General features: G+C 36.7%; 1 protein-coding gene across 1 annotated transcript in view; it reads left to right on the top strand.

Annotated features, from left to right (window-relative positions):
- The window catches only part of ADGRA1 (adhesion G protein-coupled receptor A1), a 474,014-nt gene that overhangs the window by 191,648 nt on the left and 258,444 nt on the right, over positions 1–23,922 (top strand). The window contains exons 3-5 of the mRNA XM_038411116.2: positions 4,671–4,742; positions 12,969–13,040; positions 21,819–21,890. Coding sequence (XP_038267044.1) covers positions 4,671–4,742; positions 12,969–13,040; positions 21,819–21,890 — 216 coding nt within the window. The remainder of the gene's footprint in view (positions 1–4,670; positions 4,743–12,968; positions 13,041–21,818; positions 21,891–23,922) is intronic.

Here is a 23,922-nt window from a genome sequence, read left to right as displayed (position 1 = left end):
CTAAGCAGACAAAAGGTTACATCTGTAAGTAGCTGAGGTATTTTTCAATTGTCTTGACTGGAGAAGGCTAACTCCTGATGTTGTTTGTAGACAGAGTTCAGTAGGCTGCAAGGTTTATTTTGGATTTTGGAGAGTTAAGGGAATTCAGTTGTGGTTGAAGTATATATAGGGTGAATAACCCAGGATCACCAAAAGAAAATAAACTCTGCTGGTTAACCTTAACCAAAGGCTCAAGTATGTTTTCTGAAAGGCCTGGGACACTATTCAAGAGATCTACAAATGCATTGCAATAGGCTAGTCTGGAGGAATATATATATGTGTGTGTGTGTGTGTGTGTGTGTGTGTGTGTACACACACACCACTCTTTCTATATAAATAGTGAGGTTCTTATCTAAAAGAAAAATTCACAACTTCTTGGTCAAGTGAAGGTGAAAGATGGCACTTCTGGCCACTGCTGCTTTCTTGTAGTCCTAGGACAGCAGATGAATCCATTTTATCCCTAGTCTGCAAACCACCTTGACAAAAAATAGAAGATGAGATCACAGCCTTTGCTGATTCCTGAGGGTGTGTCCCCTTACTAATAAACATCACCTGTATCTTGCCCAGCTACAAATGCTTTCATCCAAGTTCCTATCTGTACCAGACATTGAGCAATCCAGACACTGCCATTTTCTTGCTTTGATAACAAAGAGATGGAGAGTAGAGTATCAGTAGTGTAATGATGACACCATGTCCCACAAATTCTCAGTCATCTGCTATGTGGTTTCACGTACACTTTGAGCAAGAGGAGGACTGTGCTGCAGTTGATCAGAATCCGCGCAAGTCTTTCTCAAGTCAAGTCTGTGCCTATGTATTTCTCCTGTCACTGTTGTAATTAGTGACTGCCTTTCATTATCCTTCCATCCCACTTCGTCTGCTGCACACTTTTGGCAAACTACTGTGACTGAGAGAATGAGAGGAGGACTACTACAGGTCCATGCAACAATGGTCATGGCAGTTAGACTGTCCAGCTACAAACTTGAAGAGAGATGACCTCCAAGCATGAGAAGATAGTTTAGATTTATGGTTAAGTCATTGACCTTTATGCGGAAATTGACCATAGGACATGTCTATTTTGGGCCCATAAAAAGCCTGCAATAAAATGTGCATCTTTAGGGATAGATAATGAGTCTGTTATCCACTCTGTGCAACTTGAGAGGTAGCACCTCTTGTCCACTGTGAAGCAGAGTCACTGTCTCTTTCTTTCTCTGAATTTCATATCTCTTCCCCTCTTTGTCCCTTTATCTCAGTTCCCTTTTTTCCTGTCCCCTTATGTCTCAGAATCACCATCAAGTTTCCTCTCTCAAGCCCTTTGCCCCTTTCTGGCTGCTCCACTTTGTCCTGCAGCTCAATTGCTTTCCCCACTTTTCTGTTTGCCACCTGCAGCTCTTCTATTCAACCTGTCAGTGGCCAACTTTCCCAGGTTCTTGGGATTCCAAAATGGAGGAAAGGGGGCACTGATGCTCTCCCTTCCTCAGTCAACCCCTAGCACATTCACTTCCTGCAGAGTGACCATACTGGAGAAGGGAAGGCCTCTGGGCCTGATGCTTGCTTCCTGCCTACCTAGCAGCCAGCAAGAGAGTATGCATAAGGAGTAATTATGATCCAAGGAAATGGGATGCTGGACCATGCCCAAATATATGAAAATGCAATAAACCTCTAATGTTGGATGTGCACATGTGCATATTTGTGCATTCATGCATATTTATTAAAAAGTTATATCAATATTGGCTTAATTGAAACATATTAATATTTGCCAACATGTCATCGTAATGTTCAATTTATTTTTGTTAAAATAAATTTAACTTACTCTGAGTTATGTTTTGTATAAGACAATGATCAATGTATGTCTGATATTGGTGAAAATTAGGGCTGGAGAATAGCAACTGAAATAATTTTTTAAAAAATAAAATAAAATAAAACTTATACTTGCAATATCTGGGGTGGCAAGGAGAAAAATTTGCAAATATATTACTTTTTCTTCTTAAATCTTCACTTTTTTAGATTAAGTATTTAATTATAGGGATTAAGTAAACATGGACTCCTTGCACTACCTATATTTCATGTAAAAGGATTTTAGCTCAGCTTTAAAAATGCAGCTCCCTTCTCAGCTTTCTTATGTGATTTGTTCTAATGATGTCACAAGATGAAAAACTATGAGTCTTCATTATGAAAGCCCCACCCCTGTCGAACATGTTGACATAAAGAACAAAAGCTGATTTAAGAACAATAGAGTAGTTGATTTTTATAATACATGATCTCTGTGGTAGAAGCCAGGGGGAAATACACTATGAATGGTTTATTTTAAAATATTACAAATCACTCCATATACAGTGCAATTTAACCACAAATCACATTAAGTTAAATAACTTAATAACATGCTGTTTTTTTCATATTGGATTAAACATAAGCAATACCAGTTTATACTAATTTTTAAAGGTCTGGGTTTTCACATTATTTTCACATTTATTTGTAGGTAGATCTGGGTCTTGTCACATTATTGCTATGTGCATATAAATAAATCATCAATACATAAAATAAATGATGAAAATGAACTATGGTTAACAGAATCTTTGATAGTATGAATATTGGAGTAAATGTGAATATCGGAGTATTCAGTTCTTGCTTATGTGCGTTTGTAGATTGAGCTGTTGCAGAATCTTTGAGCTGACTAGGCTTTTTTTATTAGCTGCAGTAATAATCACAGTATGATTATCCTGACTCAGGTTTATATTTATAACTTCAACAAGTGACTACCTAAATAGGCTGAAATGAGGGATGAATAGCAGAAATGCTGTGAGGCATTCACTCCTCCTTCAGTCTCTTCCAGTAAGGTTCGAATATTACTACTGTTTGCCTGATAGCTTTGCTCTTTACTGCATAACGATAACCATATAAACAGTTTTTGCGTCAAGTCGGTAGGAAAAATTCAAATGTTCACAAACGTAGAAGTTACTGGAACTCCTTGTCTGTAAGCGGTCAAGATCTCCTTCTTAATGGAAGTGGGGGGTGGTTATGTGAAGTGAGCTTTCAGTCAACAGGTGACTGAGGAATATAAGGGAGACAGAGCATTAATAGGCTACCAGCATTAAATCTAAGCAGCATTAATACACAGCACCTTACTGAACCAGTGAATGTAAAGGTCCACCTACATAGCTAGCAAAAGATACAAAAGGTTGGTTTCTCATGTGTGGATCTTATTTGAAAATATTAGAAATAAATATTGTGAGAGAAATCCGGCCCTATTAAAGTCAATGGCAAAACTCCTGTTGACTTCAATTGGACCAGGATATCACTTGATACGCATTGTATTTGCAATAAAATAGAAAGCCATAGCTAGGGTGACTCATACTGGTGCTGATATAACTGCCCTGTGGTACTCCCAGAAGCAGTGCATCCATTGTAGAATGTTTCGCCAATCTGAGGGCAGGCCTAAACTACAGCCTAAATCAATATCACTTATGTCACTCCGGGGTATGAAAGCTCCCGCTGCCCCCAAGCGACGCAAGTTTCACGCTGTCCACAGCGGCGCTTTGTTGGTGGGAGATGCTCTCCTGCTGACATAGCTTCTGCTTCTTGTGGAGGTGGAGTAGTTCTGCTGACAGGAGAGTGCTCTACCATCGGCGTAGTGCATCTTCACCAGACATCCTACCACGGCGCAGCTGCACCGATGTAGCGTTGTAGTGTAGACTTGTCCTGAGAAAAACATCACTAATACTATTGAATGCCAGCCCTCCACTATGAGTTTCAAACTGTTTAAAAGATGAACACCAAGAGTCTACAAGAATTTACAGCAGATATCCCCTATGCTTGCCTTTCTAATTACTCCCAAAACGCACTTCAGAGTCCGAATCCTGGAGAGCAACAGAAAATCTCATAGTAAATCTCAGTAGAGATTGAATTGAGAGCAGAGTCAATGCATCCGATGAAGTGAGCTGTAGCTCACGAAAGCTTATGCTCTAATAAATTTGTTAGTCTCTAAGGTGCCACGGGTACTCCTTTTCTTTTTGCCTCAAGTACTGTGCCAGTAGCAGATGAGGTTACTAATGCTAGTAAAATATTCTTTATCTCTACAACATCTGATCCCCTGGATAGTTACCAAGTACACCTGTCTGCCAAATATGTATGTGTGCCAATGCACTGTGCTGATCTATCTGCACAGTATACCAAATGCCAGTTGCTTTGCTTTCTGTAGTTGGGAAGGAAGAATATTTTGAGTGTAAAAGGGCACAGCACAGTGAATAAGCAAACCAATAGGTTGATCTAATTGTTTCACACACTTTAAAATGTTCTGTTGACTAATGCATTTTTCCGTAGGCTGGTAAAGCTGGCAAATTTGTTTAGGGAAATTTTTTAAAAATAATTTAAAACAAAGGGCACATAGCCACATATGTTTTCCCCCAATCTTAACCAACTCTTTTTATTGCAAAATCTCCCCATTGATTTCCAAACTGTGAGCTTGGTAATATTTTTCAGTTTTGCTATCTAAAATACATGCATTCTTGTTTTGGGTTAAACCAAATAAAGCTTAGGATAAGCCTTAGTATGTTATCTTTTTTGTTCTTCTGTTCATGTATGAGAATAGTATTCTAGGTAAAGTGCTAATTAATTGCCTCTCCTATTACCTCTAGAGATCTGAAGAATAACTTGATTAGCACTATTGAGCCTGGAACCTTCCAAGGACTTTCAGAACTGAAGCGCTTGTAAGTATTAATTCCAATTGAATTACCCTGCAAATTGTGTTCATATCAACATTTCTGTCCTTGGGGAACTTGAGTATGCCACCAAGCAATAATAACATAAGGATTTAGGGCAAAGGACATAAAACCATGTACTGTACTTGGATTCTTTTAATCTTTTTTTCTTCTAAATAGGTCTTATTCCTATTTTCTGCTCTATTTGGGGGCATGTTTTGGAGTATTTAAAAATATCTTTTTGTCTTCTAGCAAAGAAACACCCTATTAAATATCTAAATAAATAAGTCTGTAGCTGATTATGTTTTTTAAAAATGTGTAACTAATGACTTAACTAGTACATTGAAATAAAAATTCTGCGTACTAACCTTTTTTGTTATGAGGTCCATGTTTACTCATAGATACCATAGGCCAGATTTATAAAACAATTTCCTTGGAAGGAAGATTCTGCATGCTGAAGAAGTTAAATTTACCAATTTCTTGTCTATCAAATCCACTCTACTCTGTGTCTTTTTTTTTATTTGTTTGTTTTTTTAGCTCTTTGGTCATATTATACACCATATCCTTTCGAATACTGATGATCATGTGATAACTGTATAATTTTGAAGTCGGGTTTTAAAATATTACTTCCCTACTAATTTGATGCAAAATATTGGGGTCAAATTTCAAATAATACATTTTGGCATATACCTATATATTCTTAATTCGTTAATTCCCTATCAATATATTCAATTAACATTCTTTGGCTTTAGTAAGGACTTTGATATCTGCTAATTTTACATGGCTTGTAAATAGCAGTGTTAATAATAAACATAAAAGAATGGTGAATGCAGTTATGTTTATAAGTAAATCCCTATACTGCGTAAATTCTTCATTTAGAGCTTGTGGAGGGCAATTTTGTGAAAAATAAATGATGTTATATAATCATACACATTTGCTGTTTAGTTATGATCTCTATATTTGATTTTTTTCTGTATTGCATACACAGATAATTATATTGTAGTGCAATGATGCGAATGAATGTTAATTACTGATGCAGCCATATGATCTAATAACGCAACCCTGACCTCTTGTGGGAAGAATGGGTAACCTGTAAACGCCATGATTTAATCTTTCTGAGTCAGAGAAAAGAAACATTTTGAGGAAGTCAAAGGTTGGCCGCAAAAGAGAAGTCAAAGAAAGGAAAAGGTATTATGAGATGGGACAGCTAGCAAAAAGACTCCTCAGCAGAAGCTCTCGTCACCTACAGAAATACTGAGATTTACCATGCCTGACTTTAAAAAGAAGTATTCTGTGTTTGGTACTGATAGGTTCCACTTTTATCCACTAGGAAAATGTTCTTGAGTAGTGGAAGATCACTACACAATATCAACCAGAGCTAGCTCTAAATGAAAACCGTTACTGAAGTCTGAATGCTGTAATTACTTTGACTGTACTTGCATTCATTTAGTATTGTTTCACATATGTCCCATGAGTAATACAGTAGGCAGCTGAAGCTAGTGTAGCATAGGCCGCTGAAGGCGACATAATTACAGTGAGTGAGCTGGGTAAATTGCAAGCTGTCAAGGTCCTATAAAAATTAACAATTTCTCCTGTGTATAATCCTTTCTGAGAACCAATTGTATTGTGAGAATTCATTATTTGCAATGGCAAACTGCGTTACCATTTGGGGTAATACAAAATAATGGATACATAAAAAATAAAATGTGAGGAAGCACAAAAATGTGGGACTTGTTTCTTTAACAGAGGAATATTTGTTTTCTGTAAGATCAATTTCATGAGCCAACATTTCTGATGTAAATATTTTACAACTAAAAATGAACACCAGATTTTTGTAACACGCAGTAAATTGGGCCTAAAATAATAAGGATCAGCTGATTAGCAAGCTGGTGCAAGCTGTCATTTCTCTTTGCTAATGTTTCATGAGGAAAAATGGTTTACAGTGATCAGATTTCAGTTGCTGCCAGCTTATGCAACATGTTGTGAAAATAGCATTTGTTATTTTAGAGGCTGAGAAGAGGATACATGTGGAATAGCTTTGTTAGAAATAGCCTGTTACTGCATGTCTCTTCTTGCGAACTACATGAATAGGATGGCAAGATCATTTTTAGTTTTGTGATTTTTTTTTTTCTTTTGGCTGAAATCTACTTTTGTTACCCAGTTTTGCCACATACAGTGATCCATATTCTGAAATCCCTGCTCAGTCTTTGCTCAGGTAAAATTCCTAATGATTTCAGATAAAGTTTTGCCCAAGTAACAATTTTAGGATTTGGCTGTTATTTTTTCCTTCTTTTTTTAAATTAAACTACAGATTTCCAGGATAATCCAGTGACACTGACATATTAGGAAAATTACTGATATTTTTTTTTTGCTTGTGTTCATTATGGGGTAATGATCCTTTCAGTACGAAAAAATATAAATTAACATTTTTAATATTGTTACACAAACTACGCTTTTTCTGGACTAGTCCAGCTTATATAATTGAGAAGTATATAAGAAAAATGTATGCTATATTTAAAAATTACTTTAAAATGTTTAGCTGCACAAGAATATTTTCATGTCTAGTAAGAAGATACTGTAACATTTGATTATCCAAAACTTTCATTTTTTTAAGTATAACATGAAACACAGTGAGATTTAAAAGATGCTCTGTTCTTTCAGTAATTTTTTTTTGGGTGGCTCTCCAAGATTCTGAGGATTTAGTTACAAGATGGCAAATTATTACTCTTGCTTTCTTATTTTGGACCTGTGTGTTGACAGATGCTGAGGATAATAGGAGAAAATAGGGCGGCAGAGAAAGGCGGCACAATACCTGAAGCAATACCAATCTAGTTCCCAAACAGAGTAGATTTAACATTGTAAAAGGTTATCTGTTCATTTGAAAGATGATTAGATCATTGCAGTTTTCACAAAAAACAGAGCTGAAGAAATTTAAGTTAAAATTACAAACCTAACATTTGAAAGTCAGGAAATTAGATTATAGTTGACAATACACATAGGGTGGAAAATCTGGAATTACGCAGCAGCTGTCATCTTGTAAATGGTGGGAGAGCCCTGGTAGCTGCCTCTTGAAAGTGTACGCTGTCGCAGTAATGAATTACATAGAGTGTAATCTTCCATACACTCTTCTGGAGACTGTAGTCACATAATAGTGACTTTATGCCTCATGTTATTACTCTGGTGTGATGGGTTGTACCAATCTTTTGGTACTCTTGAGAAGGTTCCACAAACCTGTTACAGCCCATCCCATCTGTACGTTTAATAACAGACATTGCTATGACAATCAGTGTGTTTGTGGGGAGGTTTTTTGGGAGGGAGCTGGTTATACCTTGATGGGGATTTTTGGAGTCCTTGCTACAAGTGCCTCCTTGAGCAGGAGGCATTCAGGATAAGTTGAAAACCTAGTGAGGGTTAGTATTTTATGAAGTGGCTGGTATACTCTTGCAGGAGGGCTAGGCACCCCCTACTTGGTGCTCAAGAGACATTACAGCTGCCCTGTTCATTACTTTGGTCAGATTAATATTATTTGTAGAGTTTAGTCTGTTAAACTGCAAGTAATATAACCAGAACCTTTGCTGAATTATGTTCTTTTGCTTGAACCAGAGAAGTTGATTTTTTTCCCCTTTCTTTCACCCGGGCCTTCTGTGAACTTTCTGTCCTAGCTGCTCATATCCTGTCCGTGTTGCAACTATGTTTTGTGTGTTGTGTCAAAAGCACACTGGAATATAAGAAAAAGGAGATGAAGAAAATCAGTGACACAAAACGCAGAAGAAATACCCCACTGGTGCCACTCACTCAGCTTCCATAACAGCCTCCACTTGGGTTTTATAAGTTACAACACAAATTGGTTTTTTGACAACAATTAATTTAGTGCTTTAAGCTTTCTATTATGGCTATCAGTCAGCTATATATAAGTTAGCTTTGAAATTAGAGTTTAAATGGGCATAATAATGAAAATTTACCCTAGGCTAATACTTTGATTTTTTGCTTGTATAACTTTTAATATGGACCTCCAATAAGACATTCATGGCTTATTTGTTAATATCACATGGGAGATAAGTGTTCAATTTTCCAGTCCTAATCTCTTTCCCTCTTGAGACCCAAGATCTCAAGATAAACTCCTGGATACAAACCTCTCTGAATTTTGGGATTTTGAAATCTAGATCCAAAATTTATGGTTGGGCCAGTCTCTCTAAACTTTTGGTCTGCAGACCCTAGGCATGCTGCAGAGGCAGCGGTACACTGTTTGCATTTCTCAAGAGTTATATTTCTGGTTAATTAAAGAGTGGCATTGAAGGCTTCAAAACTCTCATACAGACTTCCTCAGCTGGAAGAACTTTGGAAACAAGGTGGATAAAAATCAATGATTTCAAAAAAATCAGATTTTTTTTAATTTAAATAAGTTTTTTTTATAAAATGCTTTTTGAGGAAAAAACCTATCCAAAGATCATTTTAATTAAGATACATTATAGCTCAAAGATATCTCATCATGGAATAGGGATTAAAAATTCTAATTCTATAGTATGAGACAATATATTCATGTAATGTTTAAGAAAAGTTTTGTGAATGAGTTCCAATAGTTCATGGATTAGGGACCCAATCTTATGGGGTACCAGGGGCTTCTGTATAGATTATTTAGGTTAATCTTTCTATCTACCCAATGGCACTCAGTGCTTGGTCTAGAAGATACCATCAGAGATGCTTAGTTTTGCAGTTCTCAAACTCTGGATTTGTGTCTCCAGAGATAACATGCTTGTTAACAGCAAAAACGTTTTAAAATCAATAAATAATATATAGAGGTGAAAAATAACAGACCTCAACCCTATTGCCCCCTGCAAATTTGTGCACACAGAGTCAATCCCTTACCTCTCTATAAAAATGCAAAATTTCAAAAAGTTCAATGAAGAGAAGATTATTGGGGGTGGAATAGATCTGGACAAGGAGAAGAAGTCTGGAGATAAATGTGAGAAGGGAGGGACAGGCAGTAGAAACAATGAAACTGTTTGGGCAGCATATTCCAGAAGTCTTGAGGTCTTTCTGAATGTAGTCTTCATTAATTTAAGACCTACTATCCATTCTCTCACTAGAAGGGAAAACCTATAATGCCAGCAGGCCGTAAAAGATACCCAGTATAGGAATATTTTAATGAAGTTCCTCTACCTGTGGGTAAGACAGGCATCCATGCAAAATGCAAACAGTGCGACAAAGAAATGCAAGGCCTGGTTGCCTGAATGAAACATCCTGAGAAGTGTTCCTTCTCAGGAGAAGGATGTTGAAGATGATGAAAGGAACATGTCTGAACATGCAGGATCTTCAGGTTGGTAAACTTTTTCATTTCATACTTCTTTCTTAGGACTGCCTGTCTTCCTTCCGGACTATTCTTGAATTCTCATGTTTGAGCAAAAAATATGGTTGTTACTCTATGGTACTATCCTTTTAGATGCAGTTGTGATAAAAAATAAATAGCTGAAATAGGTAGATCTTCCTTTTACAATTTCACCTTTAAAGTAGTACTGAGTGTCAGTGAAATCAATGAGTAATACTAAATGAGCAGTACATTAATAATAATTAAATAACTGCATTGACTTATTTTGTTTAGGAGAATCCATCCTCAACATACGGGATTCTGAAGACTGTCCACCTTCAAGATCACCATCATTTTCTATAGTTTCAGAGTTATCTGCCAATGATAGTGTTTCAGTCACATCATGTATGTCAAATAGCCACACTATATTACCTGTAGCAAAAAGAAAAAAAATCCATCATCCAGAAACAACCCCCATAGATAAGTTTGTGATAGGAACTAGCAGATTACAAAAAGAGGTAATAGATGAAAAAATTGCTCAGTTTGTTTATGGAACAAACTCTCCTTTCTGTATGATTGAGAACCCACATTTCATTAACATGGTTCAGTCATTAAGACCAGGATACAGTCTTATCCAACAGAGCAGATGTCTCAGGCAAATTGCTGGATAAAGTGTATGAAAGAGAAATTGAGCCGTGTGCAAAAGGTCTAGAGGTAAAGGCAAAACTGTTAACCTGAGTCTTGATGGAGCAATGTCCACAATGATCCTGTTGTATGTGCTTGTGTCACAACAGAAGAAGAGAATGTCTTTCTTACAGAAACAATTGATACATCAGGAAATGCGCACACTCAGCAGAATACTTACAAGAAGTAGCAGTAAAAGCTATAACAAACTGTGAACAAAAATTCAAATGTCTAGTACACAGCTTGGTCACAGCAATGCTGGAAATGTATCCAAAATGAGAAGAAATTATTTAGAGGAAAGTGAAGAGAGTCTCAAGCTAATAACATACAGTTGCTAATGTTGTTGAAATTGCAAAATACTTCCGTAACAATTACTTTGCAGCAGCTGCTCTGAAAAAAGTGGGAGGAACCAAGCTTACTTACTCTCCCACAAGATTTGTGATGTAACTCAGTAGTGGACTGTTTTGAGCACTATATCAAGAACTGGCCTAATCTGATGACACTTTGTGACCAAAATTATTAAAAAGTAGATGGCACTGTCACAACCAAAGTTCTTAACACTGGGCTTAAGAGAAATGTTGAACACATACTGAGTACCCTGAAGCCTATTTCTGTAGCCTTGAACAAAATGCAGGGAAATAGCTGTTTTATTGCTGATGCTGTCGAAATTTGGAAGGAACTGAGTGAGATCTTAACAAGAGAAATATGCAATGACAGAGTTAAATTACAAGCATTAAAAAATGAATGGGACAGCAATATCTCCATCTCATTTTCTTGCAAATATTCTAAATACTTGGTACCAGGGTCAAACCCTAATTGCTGAAGAAGAGGAGTTGGCTATGAAATGGACATCCAGCAATCATCCCTCCATAATGCCAACTATAATAAACTTCAGAGCTAAGAGTGAACCATTGAAGAAATATATGTTTGCTGATGATGTTTTAAAGAAAGTCACACCAGTGAACTGGTGGAAGTCACTTAAACACTTGGATTCAGAGACTGTTGAAGTGATAATCTCACTTTTAACAGCAGTAACTTCTGCTGGTGTAGAAAAAAATATCTTCTTCCTTTGGACTAATTCATTCCAAATTTAGAAATCGTTTGGGACCTGAAAAAGCAGAAAAGCTTGTTTTTTCTTTTCCAGATTATGAACAAACAGGAAAGTGAGGGTGAAGACGATTGAGTTAGCTGCAGAAGCCAATATTTTAAGTTTCTCATGTTGACTTGGCTTACATAGTCGATTTTTTTAATATTTCATTTAACTATTTTAGTTAAAAACAATTGTAACAAAAATAAACCTGATTTTAAAAAACTTGAATGTTTAACTAAATTCAAAAATTCATATGAATGTTATGTAAAAAAATTCTATGTTTGCTGTTGAAGAAAAAATTCCAGACTATATAACATGTTTGTTTTAGTTAAATAAAACAATTTAAATGTCTGTCTGATGATTAACCTGTTGAATTGGAGGTAGTTTACCTCCCAATGACTTCATAAATATCTGCTTCAATTATCTTTGGTAAATGAAATAACCAAACAATCATTCATTTTCTGATATAGCTGTAAAGCTAATCTGAAAAGTTTTCAGAATAAATCACTTTAAAAATGTATAGTGTGTACCTTCTAAAAATGAATCTATCTACATCTATCTATCTCTGAGTTGTGAAGAATATGTATTAAGGTTATAACAACCAATAAGAATGCACTTTTATGTAGAAATCCATGATTAAATCGAGTTTTCCTGTATAGTCATTTAAATCACGATTTAAATCAATTTGATTTAAATCAAATCCACCCTGGTTGGCAATGATAGGAGGCCTTGAGCATGGAGTAACTTAATAAGGGGAAAATAGATGATACTTAGGGTTCAGTCCAGGCTGCAGAAACTATTGTATGCAGCAATTCCTAAAATACATGCCATTTTCTAATTATTAAATAAATGTTGCTAAAAATTATTGCTATGAGATGAAGACTGATTTTACTTTGAGGCCTCTAGAGACATGACACTCATTTACAAAGCAATTAATGTAAAATTCAATCCAGTGTGTTACAGGAAAGTTTAACTGTTAAGTGAGATTCGTAACTATGTTAAATTCAAATATGTTACAGTACAAAAAATTGTATTTATTCTTTCATTTGTAGCTTTCTAACTCCTAAAATCAAAACTAACAAAGCTGTTTGTGGCTATGTAGGTGTGTACGCCAGTAGTACAAAACTAATGTTTTTGATTTTTTTGTTTGTTTCAGGGATCTTTCCAATAATAGAATTGGATGTCTGACCCCAGAAATATTTGAGGGCCTTAGCAATCTTCAAAAATTGTGAGTATAATACCATTTTGTAATAATCATTTTTAAAAGCCTTTAACACATTACAACTAGGAGAACAAGAAATTGTCTGTCACTCATGTTGACTGAACTATCTGCAAAGGATTTTAAAATAAGGCATGTCTGTACATTTTAAACTAGAGAAAGTCAAACTTTTTCAATGGATTTCCCCTGGACACTTAATGAAAAACAGAGAATGGGATCCTGTCACTCAAGCCTGCTAAGACAAGAATGAAGCAGAAGAACATAAAAGTAAACCAGCCATTATCCGATTTGTTTGGTATGTTATGTAAGCAAGACAGTGGGGTGTGCAGAGTATGGGAAAGACTGCAAAAGGGCATTTTCTGTGTTTAAGTCTGACAACACTGGATTGGGATGTGGAATAAATGGATTTTTTCCTGGTTCTGTCACAGATTTGGGGATATTTGGGGCAAGACTAAGGTTTACGTGGACAACCTTAATTTTGGCACTTCCTACATTTGAATAGAACTGATTCAAAAGTAAGATTTTTTTCATTAAAAATTTCAAAAAAGTTGAAAATCATTTTCAAAAGGATCCCCTTTTTGGTGAAAATTTGGTATTGAAAAATGGGAGTTGTCAGGGTCCCCCCCCCCCACACTCTGAACTCTAGGGTACAGACGTGAAAGACCCCCTAAGCTTATTTCTACAAGCTTAGGTTAAAAACTCCCCAAGGCACAAATTCTCTCTTGTACCTTGGATTGGGTAACAATGCCACCACCAAGTGATTTTATTAAAACTCAGGGAAAGGATCACTTGGAGTTCCTACTCCCCGCTAATATTCCCCCAAACCCCCACACTCCCTTTCCTGGGGAGGCTTGAGAATAAACAAGATGAGCACAGACCAACCTTGGGTTTTTTTAGGACACTAAAAAAAAACCCCCCAATCAGATTCTAAAAGAAACAGAATTTTGTTATAAAGAAAAAAAGTAAAAGAAGCACCTCTGTAAAATTAGAATGGAAGATAATCTTACAGGGCAATCAGATTCAAAAACACAGAGGATTTCCCTCTGGGCCAAACTTTAAAGTTACAAAAAGAAAACCAGGAATACACCTTCCTCTCAGCACAGAGAAAATCATAAGCCAAAACAAAAATAAGCTAATGCATTCCCTTGCTAGTACTTACTAATTCGAATGGAGTTGGATTGCTTGCTTCCTTGATCTGTGTCCAGCAAGCACACACAACAGACAGACCAAAACCCTCCCCTCCCCTTCCCCCCGCCGAGGATTTGAAACTATCTTGTCCCCTTATTGATCCTTTTGGTCAGGTGCCAGCCAGGTTACCTGAGTTTCTTAACCCTTTACAGGTAAAAGGATTTTGTGCCTCTGGCCAGGAGGGATTTTATAGTACTGTATAACAGAAGGTCGTTACCCTTCCCTTTATATTTATGACAGGAGTAGATCTATTTTTTCCCTCCTTTCTTTCCCTTCTCCCCACTTGCTCCCCTCCCCCAACCCCCGTTCAAGTCCTATTCTGCTTTTGAGGGCTTGATTTTGCAGCCTTACCATTCTTCTAACGTACTTTCTATATGTAATTATGATATAAGCCAAGTTACCTATCAAGCCTATACTCTACAAAGAACGCAACTGAAAGTTTAACTTTCATACCAAGAAGAGGCAGAAGATAAAATATGATGTCTTTCATTTTGCATAGTTTGAAAACTCAGCTCAGATCAAACATGCTAATGATAATCCCAAATATTGGTATTCATAATGGTAAAAAAAATCACCTGTTTATATTCCGTACAGATGGCATAATATTTTATCATCTTAAATGTGCAATAAACATATTACAGTGAAGACTCAAAATGGTAGTTGAGAAAAAGTAGTCCATAGACTATTAAATTAGGGGAGATTTAGGAAACCAGGGTACTTCAAATTGGGTTGCTTCTGGAAATATTAATTTAGGCAGCTCAATTTTAAGGAAGTAGTCAGCATCCTATTTGCCATTAATTTAACTTGTATAATTGCTTCATTGTACATGTGGATCATTCAGTCCTGAATTTCTTGGCGTTTGTATGTAATGATATGTTAGTGCAACAAGGATGTCAAAATGCAGAACAAGTAGTGCATTTAATAAATCTCTTCTTGTAAAAGCTATTGATTTAGTAGTAGAACTAAAGCATTCTGAAATTGAAGGGAGTGTGTCATTGCATCTAACAGATGATAACAGTTTATCCATGAGCAGAAGGAACCTTTGGAAGTTTATTTATTTCCTATTGGCTGATCAAGACAGCAGTTTATTCTTAAATCTTAGTTCTTATGTGAATATGTAGTATATTCTGAACATAAAACTATATATTACACTTATATAGTACTTGTCAAACAAACATAACCAAAGTTCTTAAATTCTATAAATAGATCCACCAGTTAGCACTCTTTGATTTCAGTGGGCTTGAGAATATGATCCTTGGGCCTGATTCGAGTTAACACATGTTTATAGGATATATAGAATTCTCCTCACTCACCAACAAAAGGAAGCCACCCTCTGAGATAAACTGTGGCCATTTCTAGCATTATGAAGCAGTATTGTATAAGTGAGGAATATCGGATCTATTTGAAACTGCCAAGGCTATTTACATGAGTAGAATGAAGTTTGAATTTAGCCAGGAACACTGGGATTAATACCCTATTCTTGTGAAAAGAGTCAGGGTATTTTTTAATTATCACAAATGGTCAGGACCTCAGTTTTCCTCTTGTCCAGAAAGTGGTAAAAGTGCACTGCCTCCTAATTCCATGCTAGTTCTATCTTTTGAATCTGTATAGCAGCACCCTGGGGTTTTCTTGGTGGTTCATGAACAAATACTTTCCAGGCTCTCCCTTCTTTAGCACCTGTTTGAAATACAGAAAATTGTCTGGTAGTAATGCATTTGCCATTGATATAATTAGAAATGTGTTTACTAGTCAACTGAGGAGCATGAGACAGCTAAATTGTAGAAGAGCTGTGTAGAAACATTTATTTAGCATAACAATAGTACTGACATACACAATTTTGAAAGCACTGAAGCAGTAAAAATGAGCAAGTGATATGAAGGTGACAAGTTCTTAAACTAGTAACGGGCACTGATAAAGCAATCAAGCCTGGTCCAGGTAACTGAAACAGCAAAATGGAAATCACATACATACTCTTTGAATGCTGCAACTACTGAAGTGAGCTGTTGCTCACAAAAGCTTATGCTCTAATAAATTTGTAAGTCTCTAAGGTGCCACAAGTCCTCCTGTTCTTTTTTATGGATACAGAGTAACACGGCTGCTACTCTGAAACCTGCTTGCTGTAGAAACTCTTCTAAGCTCTCTTGCTACCTTAGCATGACAAAGTACAAGGAATCATTTGTAGGCCATTATTAGAACCAGTAGAGAGAGCCATAAGTGTACTGGAAAGAGCAAGAGAGGTAAATCTCTAGTCATCTTCTGCTAACTATAGAGATTAGGTTTCTTACAGTGTTTAAAAGCATAAATATCAGGTGAAACAAAGGCAATTGGAATATGTTTCATTTAGATTAACATAATTCAAGGTCTTTTAAGAGTTATGTGTTACCCTTGGATTTAATTTGCAGAACGTTTTGGGACACCACTGGCTTAACTTTCATTTCATATTGGTTTTTCATCATGTACTGTAAGGTATATATCCATACCCAGCAACATGGGGAAGGATTTAAATCCTTCGCTTGAATTAGGAAGGTCAACTTGGGCTGCCCTGAAAAAACTGTCAAGAGGTGCCAACTCTAATGCAAAGGTCTTAAACTAGTTTAATTAAAGGACTGATAGAGGGCAGTTTGGAGCTGATTGTCTTCAAAACAGGAGTAAGAAGAATATTTATGTCCATTGACCTGGGCAGGATTTTGTCTGCTGGCTCTGAAAGCCAAGGGCCATGGTACAGTATATTCTCGTAGAAAGGGTAGACAATTATTTTAGACCTGGCCAAACCACAGACTTGCTTTGGTTAAGTTTCAGAGTAGCAGCCATGTTAGTCTGTATTCGCAAAAAGAAAAGGAGTACTTGTGGCACCTTAGAGACTAACAAATTTATTTGAGCATAAGCTTTCGTGAGGTACAGCTCACTTCATCGGATGCATTTGGTGGAAAATACAGAGGGGAGATTTATATACACACACAGAGAACATGAAACAATGGTTTTTATCATACACACTGTAAGGAAAGTGATCACTTAAGATGAGCCATCACCAGAAGCAGAGGGGGGGAAAGGAGGAAAACCTTTCATGGTGACAAGCAAGGTAGGCTATTTCCAGCAGTTAACAAGAACATCTGAGGACGAGTGGGGGGTGGGGTGGGGGGGAGAAATAACATGGGAAAATAGTTTTTCTTTGTTTAATGATTCATCCATTCCCAGTCTCTATTCAAGCCTAAGTTAATTGTATCCAGTTTGCAAATTAATTCCAATTCAGCAGTCTCTCGTTGGAATCTGTTTTTGAAGTTTTTTTTGTTGAAGGATAGCCAGCCTCAGGTCTGTAATCGAGTGACCGGAGAGATTGACGTGTTCTCCAACAGGTTTTTGAATGTTATAATTCTTGACGTCTGATTTGTGTCCATTTATTCTTTTACGTAGAGATTGTCCAGTTTGACCAATGTACATGGCAGTGGGGCATTGCTGGCACATGATGGCATATATCACATTGATAGATGCGCAGGTGAACGGGCCTCTGATAGTGTGGCTGATGTGATTAGGTCCTATGATGGTGTCCCTGAATAGATATGTGGACAGAGTTGGCAACGGGCTTTGTTGCAAGGATAGGTTCCTGGGTTAGTGGTTCTGTTGTGTGGTGTGTGCTTGCTGGTGAGTATTTGCTTTGGTTAATAAATTCATTGATAACTGCCACGTTTAAGCTAATTTGGGTTTCAAGTACAACTACTGAATCTACTTAAAAACATAACCTCTTTGATGGCACCCATAGAGATGAAGGATTTTGCCCAAAGCTTGTGCCAAAAAAGTTTCATACCTTGCAATAAATAGGAATTGAACTTTTGGTTAGTATTGAAATCCAAAGTTTTTACACTATTCAAGGAATTTGTCACTGCCTGTCAATGATTTGTGATTATTTTCCCTGAGATTGATCCAAGTTTTACACTTACTTGGAGCTGATGAATTTGCCAAAATGGAAGAGTACCAAAATGATCCTAGCGCATATATTTATGTTATATGACAGGTGTAGTTGACTGCAATCCAGGTAGTTCAAAAAATGCTTTGTTATGACTCGCTAATCTATTGGCTTGGCTTTCCTGGCTTGTATTTTATCCTTTGGCCATGCTTATATTTGGTGAGCTTCTTATATTCTAAACATGATTATAAGTGACATAATTGAATGTAACATGTCTTTCATATCTGCTTTTGGCCTTCTCAACGGTCATGTTTCAATGCTATGTTCCAGGAACCAGGTATGCAAATGGATTTCTGGTGTGTAATGGGGCTCTTAATAATTTAAACACCTGTTCTACTCGGAACTAAGTATCAGGAGGAGCAGAAGATTATGGGTATCACTTTAATGATATATCAGAGTCTATTTTGATGAGCCTGGATAAATTAGCACCTCAGACTATAAAATGTTCCAGCCTGAAACATGCTTTGACAAACAGTTACTTCTGAATCTTCTTTTTAAAAGTGTGAAGCACACCTTGCTGCTTACTTGCAATTATTTGATTAAAGTACATCTGATTTATATTTCTGAATCATCATCAGTAGTTATCTTTATGATAATATCATATAATAAATTCTCTTGTGACATTGTTAATGTCATTGAAGTAGCTAATCACTATGTACACTGTAGAGATAATGTACAAAACAAGTAACATGTAGGGAATCCAATTGGCACTACTGTAGTGGTATCAAGAAACTATCCACTGGAACCTGCCCCAGCCTACACCTCCCCTCTCATTTTTATCCCCTATCCCCTCATTCTCTTCCCACATTTAATTAATCTCTCCTTGCCTCTCCCTTTATCTATTCATCACTTTCATCTTTATACTTTCTTCAGTGCTGTTCTTATGCCTGGAACACACTCCCTATTCAAATGCCCCTTTTGTCCTCCCTATTTTCACTTAAATCCCTCCGCAAACTTCACTTCTGTCATACCCACAAAAAACCATCCTGTCAGTCAAATGCTGGAATCGCTCCCTCATTTGAAAGAGAAAAAAACAACTAGAAGAAGAAAAGAAAAAAAGACTACAAATTAGCATTATCCTCTTCGTGTTTGTGTGTGTGTGTGTGTTACATCTTTTGAGGTGTTAGAGTTGTGCAGCTTTAACATAGATTAAAACACTGAAGAAAATATTCCCATCCTTCATTGTTACAGCAAATAAGAAAAACAGAAAACCATTGATAGCAGGATATTCAGAAATATTTAGGTTACCATAGTGTAGGCCAAATCCTGATCAGTCCAGTTCACCCTGAGAAACCCTCAGCAAGGTGTTTAAGCATGTGCCTAACAGTAAGCACATGAATGGTCTCACTGACTTTAGAGTTAGGCATCTGCATAATTGAAGCTCCCATTGACTCCCCTCAACTCCCATTGATATCAGCAAAACAAAAACTATATTTAATTAGAGTTAAAATTACCCAGAGCATGTTCCATCTACGCTATGGTATGCTAAAAGCATAGACATAAGAATTTATGGGGAAAGTCTAGTGCATTCCTTTATATTTTCATGTTTCCTACAGTCAGTAATGTACTCCAACAGCCAGTCAGGCTTTTACTTCCATCTCCAGCAGATCCCTAAAAGCAGTACATACTACAGCTTCATCAAACTTGGAGGGTGACACAAAACCTTAACAGTGACCTCATCTCCTTTCAGATCAAGTGTCTCAAAAGAACAGCACACCTGACTCACATGTTCCATGTACTTGGGAAGTTCTTTTGCTTTAACATTGCTGAGGTCACTGTTAAGGGTTTGCTTTAGAGTGCAAATAAAATATCAATTTATTTTTTCTGTATAAATTTGTTTTTTGTCAAAGCATGATAAAATTCATTGTACTCAAAGTTTATATTCTGTGTTTTGCTTTTTGCCATTTTGATGAGATTATTACTAAATAAAGATGTAAAGTTCTTGTTTAAACTGAGCTCTGTAATAGAGCCTTAACTAGGGTGCAGTTCTTGCTACACTATGAGAGATCTGTGTGCAAGGTACACAGCACTTCACAAATTTGCACCAACATTTCTAGTAGGATGGAAATGGGTTTTAACATCTCCCATTTTTACAACATTTATTCAGTTATCTTCATGGCTTCATACATTATCATCCACGTTGTATATTTGTCATTGGGCTTCATGCACAGTACAGTTTTCTGGAATAAACACCCTAAACGTAATATTATCTTTCAAGAATAAATGATTTTCTTAAAAGAATTCCATAAACTTTTTTGAGCTGTGATACTTCCTCATCTCTCTGGCAGGAACTCATCAGGGCACATGTTCCTGTACATAATGAAGTCCCTGCAAAGATTTTTTTTAAAATCAGATTATTTACAGCTTGCCAAAGGCTTCATTTGGTAAACAGTACTTTTAAACTTAATTCTTACCTTCAGTTTAGTTTGAGTTCTTTACTTTGTAGACAGAACAGAAAAATAAATCAGTAAAAAATCAATTTTTCTGTCAAAAAGGCTTGCATCTTTATTTTTCGATACAACTTATTTTCTTCTTGGTGACAACACATTTCCTGCTGAACAATCCTCTGAGACATGAAATTTTGCAGCCATCTTAAATGTAGTCATGTAAATTCAGAAGGCTTCAGGCATTTACTTATTCGCATAGATAGAAAAGAGCATTTTTCAGCAATCCAGAAATATGTGCTTTATCTGAAAGGAAACTTTAATCTTAGATGCTACACCAATTTTTATTTATCTGGTATAGCAATGGAGAATATGATTTAACATTTAGGCATTTGCCATTGATGTTAACATGTATTGAGAACAACAATACCGTTAGATTATGCAAAAGGAAATTAATATATTTGGAGTCATGGAGTTAAAAACTATTCAGGAATCAATTACCAAAGACAATTAGAGCTATTTAGAACTGAGATGTTCAGACTAGTTCCTTAAAGACACTAGTAAATTTTCAAAGCAAATTCATGGACGAATCCTCTTACAACAGACATTTCTTGACTGACCCCATGATGCTGGATCTTTTTGTAGTTTATAGAAAAAGTTTACATTTCCTAGAAGTTTAATATAAAAATATTATTTTCATGAAGGTATAATGAAATGCAACCTTAGAATATGAAACTAACTTGCTTTATAGTTAGTCTCATTTTACACATAAAACATATTCAGTATGTTCTCTAAACTCTTCTCAATATTAAATTAATCAATTTATTTGGTCTGGATTACCTTGAAGTATCATGTTACATAGATTTAAAAGAGCACAACATAGCTCTAACATAGGTCTAACTGTTTACATCACTATATCATAACTTCAAATTTAAACACTGAAAATATTATTGGATCTATAACAGCTATGAATATCTGTATTAGAAGATATTGCATCATAGAAATGTGACTGCTGTGAAAGGAAGATGAAAATGGGTGTGTGATTTGCTTTATACATGTTTATATATTGTCTTCCATCAAAAAAGAATATGTAACTTTAAGAAAGTATATCTTATTTATTCTTCCCATGGAAGAAAGCAGCAAAGTTCAAACCTTTTTTATTTTTTTAACAGCAGCAAAAATTCTGCCATATAAATTAACAACTGGTTTGCATCTTTTATTTGTTATAGTAACTGTATATTGTTTCTTTTCTAGGAATTTATCAGGGAATATTTTTTCAAGTCTCATGACTGGACTTTTTTCTGAGCTATTAACTCTGAAAGCCTTGTAAGTATGGCTTCATTACGTAGAATTCGATTTTGGATATCATACAAATCTATTGTTGTCATATATGTGTACAATATTGTAGCTAAGATATCTTGGTGGTATCTAGTTTTTACATGTCAAAAGCACAGAGGTTTAATAATCAAGGTTGAAACTACATATTAAGTCCTTCTGTTGATACCATAGACTATATACAGGTTTCAGAGTAGCAGCCGTGTTAGTCTGTATTCGCAAAAAGAAAAGGAGTACTTGTGGCACCTTAGAGACTAACAAATTTATTAGAGCATAAGCTTTCGTGAGCTACAGCTCACTTCATCGGATGCATTTGGTGGAAAAAACAGAGGAGAGATTTATATACACACACAGAGAACATGAAACAATGGGTTTATCATACACACTGTAAGGAGAGTGATCACTTAAGATAAGCCATCAACAGCAGCGGGGGGGGGGAAGGAGGAAAACCTTTCATGGTGACAAGCGAGGTAGGCTAATTCCAGCAGTTAACAAGAATATCAGAGGAACAGTGGGGGGTGGTGTGGGGGGGGGAGAAATACCATGGGGAAATAGTTTTACTTTGTGTAATGACTCATCCATTCCCAGTCTCTATTCAAGCCTAAGTTAATTGTATCCAGTTTGCAAATTAATTCCAATTCAGCAGTCTCTTGTTGGAGTCTGTTTTTGAAGCTTTTTTGTTGAAGGATAGCCACTCTTAGGTCTGTAATCGAGTGGCCAGAGAGATTGAAGTGTTCTCCAACTGGTTTTTGAATGTTATAATTCTTGACGTCTGATTTGTGTCCATTCATTCTTTTACGTAGAGACTGTCCAGTTTGGCCAATGTACATGGCAGAGGGGCATTGCTGGCACATGATGGCATATATCACATTGGTAGATGCGCAGGTGAACGAGCCTCTGATAGTGTGGCTGATGTGATTAGGCCCTATGATGGTATCCCCTGAATAGATATGTGGACAGAGTTGGCAACGGGCTTTGTTGCAAGGATAGGTTCCTGGGTTAGTGGTTCTGTTGTGTGGTGTGTGGTTGCTGGTGAGTATTTGCTTCAGACTGGGGGGCTGTCTGTAAGCAAGGACTGGCCTGTCTCCCAAGATCTGTGAGAGTGATGGGTCGTCCTTCAGGATAGGTTGTAGATCCTTGATGATGCGTTGGAGAGGTTTTAGTTGGGGGCTGAAGGTGATGGCTAGTGGCGTTCTGTTATTTTCTTTGTTGGGCCTGTCCTGTAGTAGGTGACTTCTGGGTACTCTTCTGGCTCTGTCAATCTGTTTCTTCACTTCAACAGGTGGATATTGTAGTTGTAGGAATGCATGATAGAGATCTTGTAGGTGTTTGTCTCTGTCTGAAGGGTTGGAGCAAATGCGGTTATGTCATAGAGCTTGGCTGTAGACAATGGATCGAGTGGTATGATCTGGATGAAAGCTAGAGGCATGTAGGTAGGAATAGTGGTCAGTAGGTTTCCGATATAGGGTGGTGGTTATGTGACCATCGCTTATTAGCACCGTAGTGTCCAGAAAGTGGATCTCTTGTGTGGACTGGTCCAGGCTGAGGTTGATGGTGGGATGGAAATTGTTGAAATCATGGTGGAATTCCTCAAGAGCTTCTTTTCCATGGGTCCAGATGATGAAGATGTCATCAATGTAGCGCAAGTAGAGTAGGGGCATTAGCCTACCTTGCTTGTCACCATGAAAGTTTTTCCTCCTTTCCCCCCCCCGCTGCTGTTGATGGCTTATCTTAAGTGATCACTCTCCTTACAGTGTGTATGATAAACCCATTGTTTCATGTTCTCTGTGTGTGTATATAAATCTCTCCTCTGTTTTTTCCACCAAATGCATCCGATGAAGTGAGCTGTAGCTCACGAAAGCTTATGCTCTAATTAATTTGTTAGTCTCTAAGGTGCCACAACTCCTTTTCTTTTTGCATAGACTATATAGTGTTTCTTTTTCCCCATTTACCCTAATTTGAGAACTCCTCAGAACCAGCGTGGCAGAACTGCAGTATTAATTTGAATGCTTGCTTTTGTCAG

The sequence above is a fragment of the Dermochelys coriacea genome, chromosome 7 (genome assembly GCF_009764565.3).
Source record: "Dermochelys coriacea isolate rDerCor1 chromosome 7, rDerCor1.pri.v4, whole genome shotgun sequence".
Taxonomy (NCBI): domain Eukaryota; kingdom Metazoa; phylum Chordata; order Testudines; family Dermochelyidae; genus Dermochelys; species Dermochelys coriacea.
This window is presented reverse-complemented; position numbering and strand designations above follow the sequence as displayed.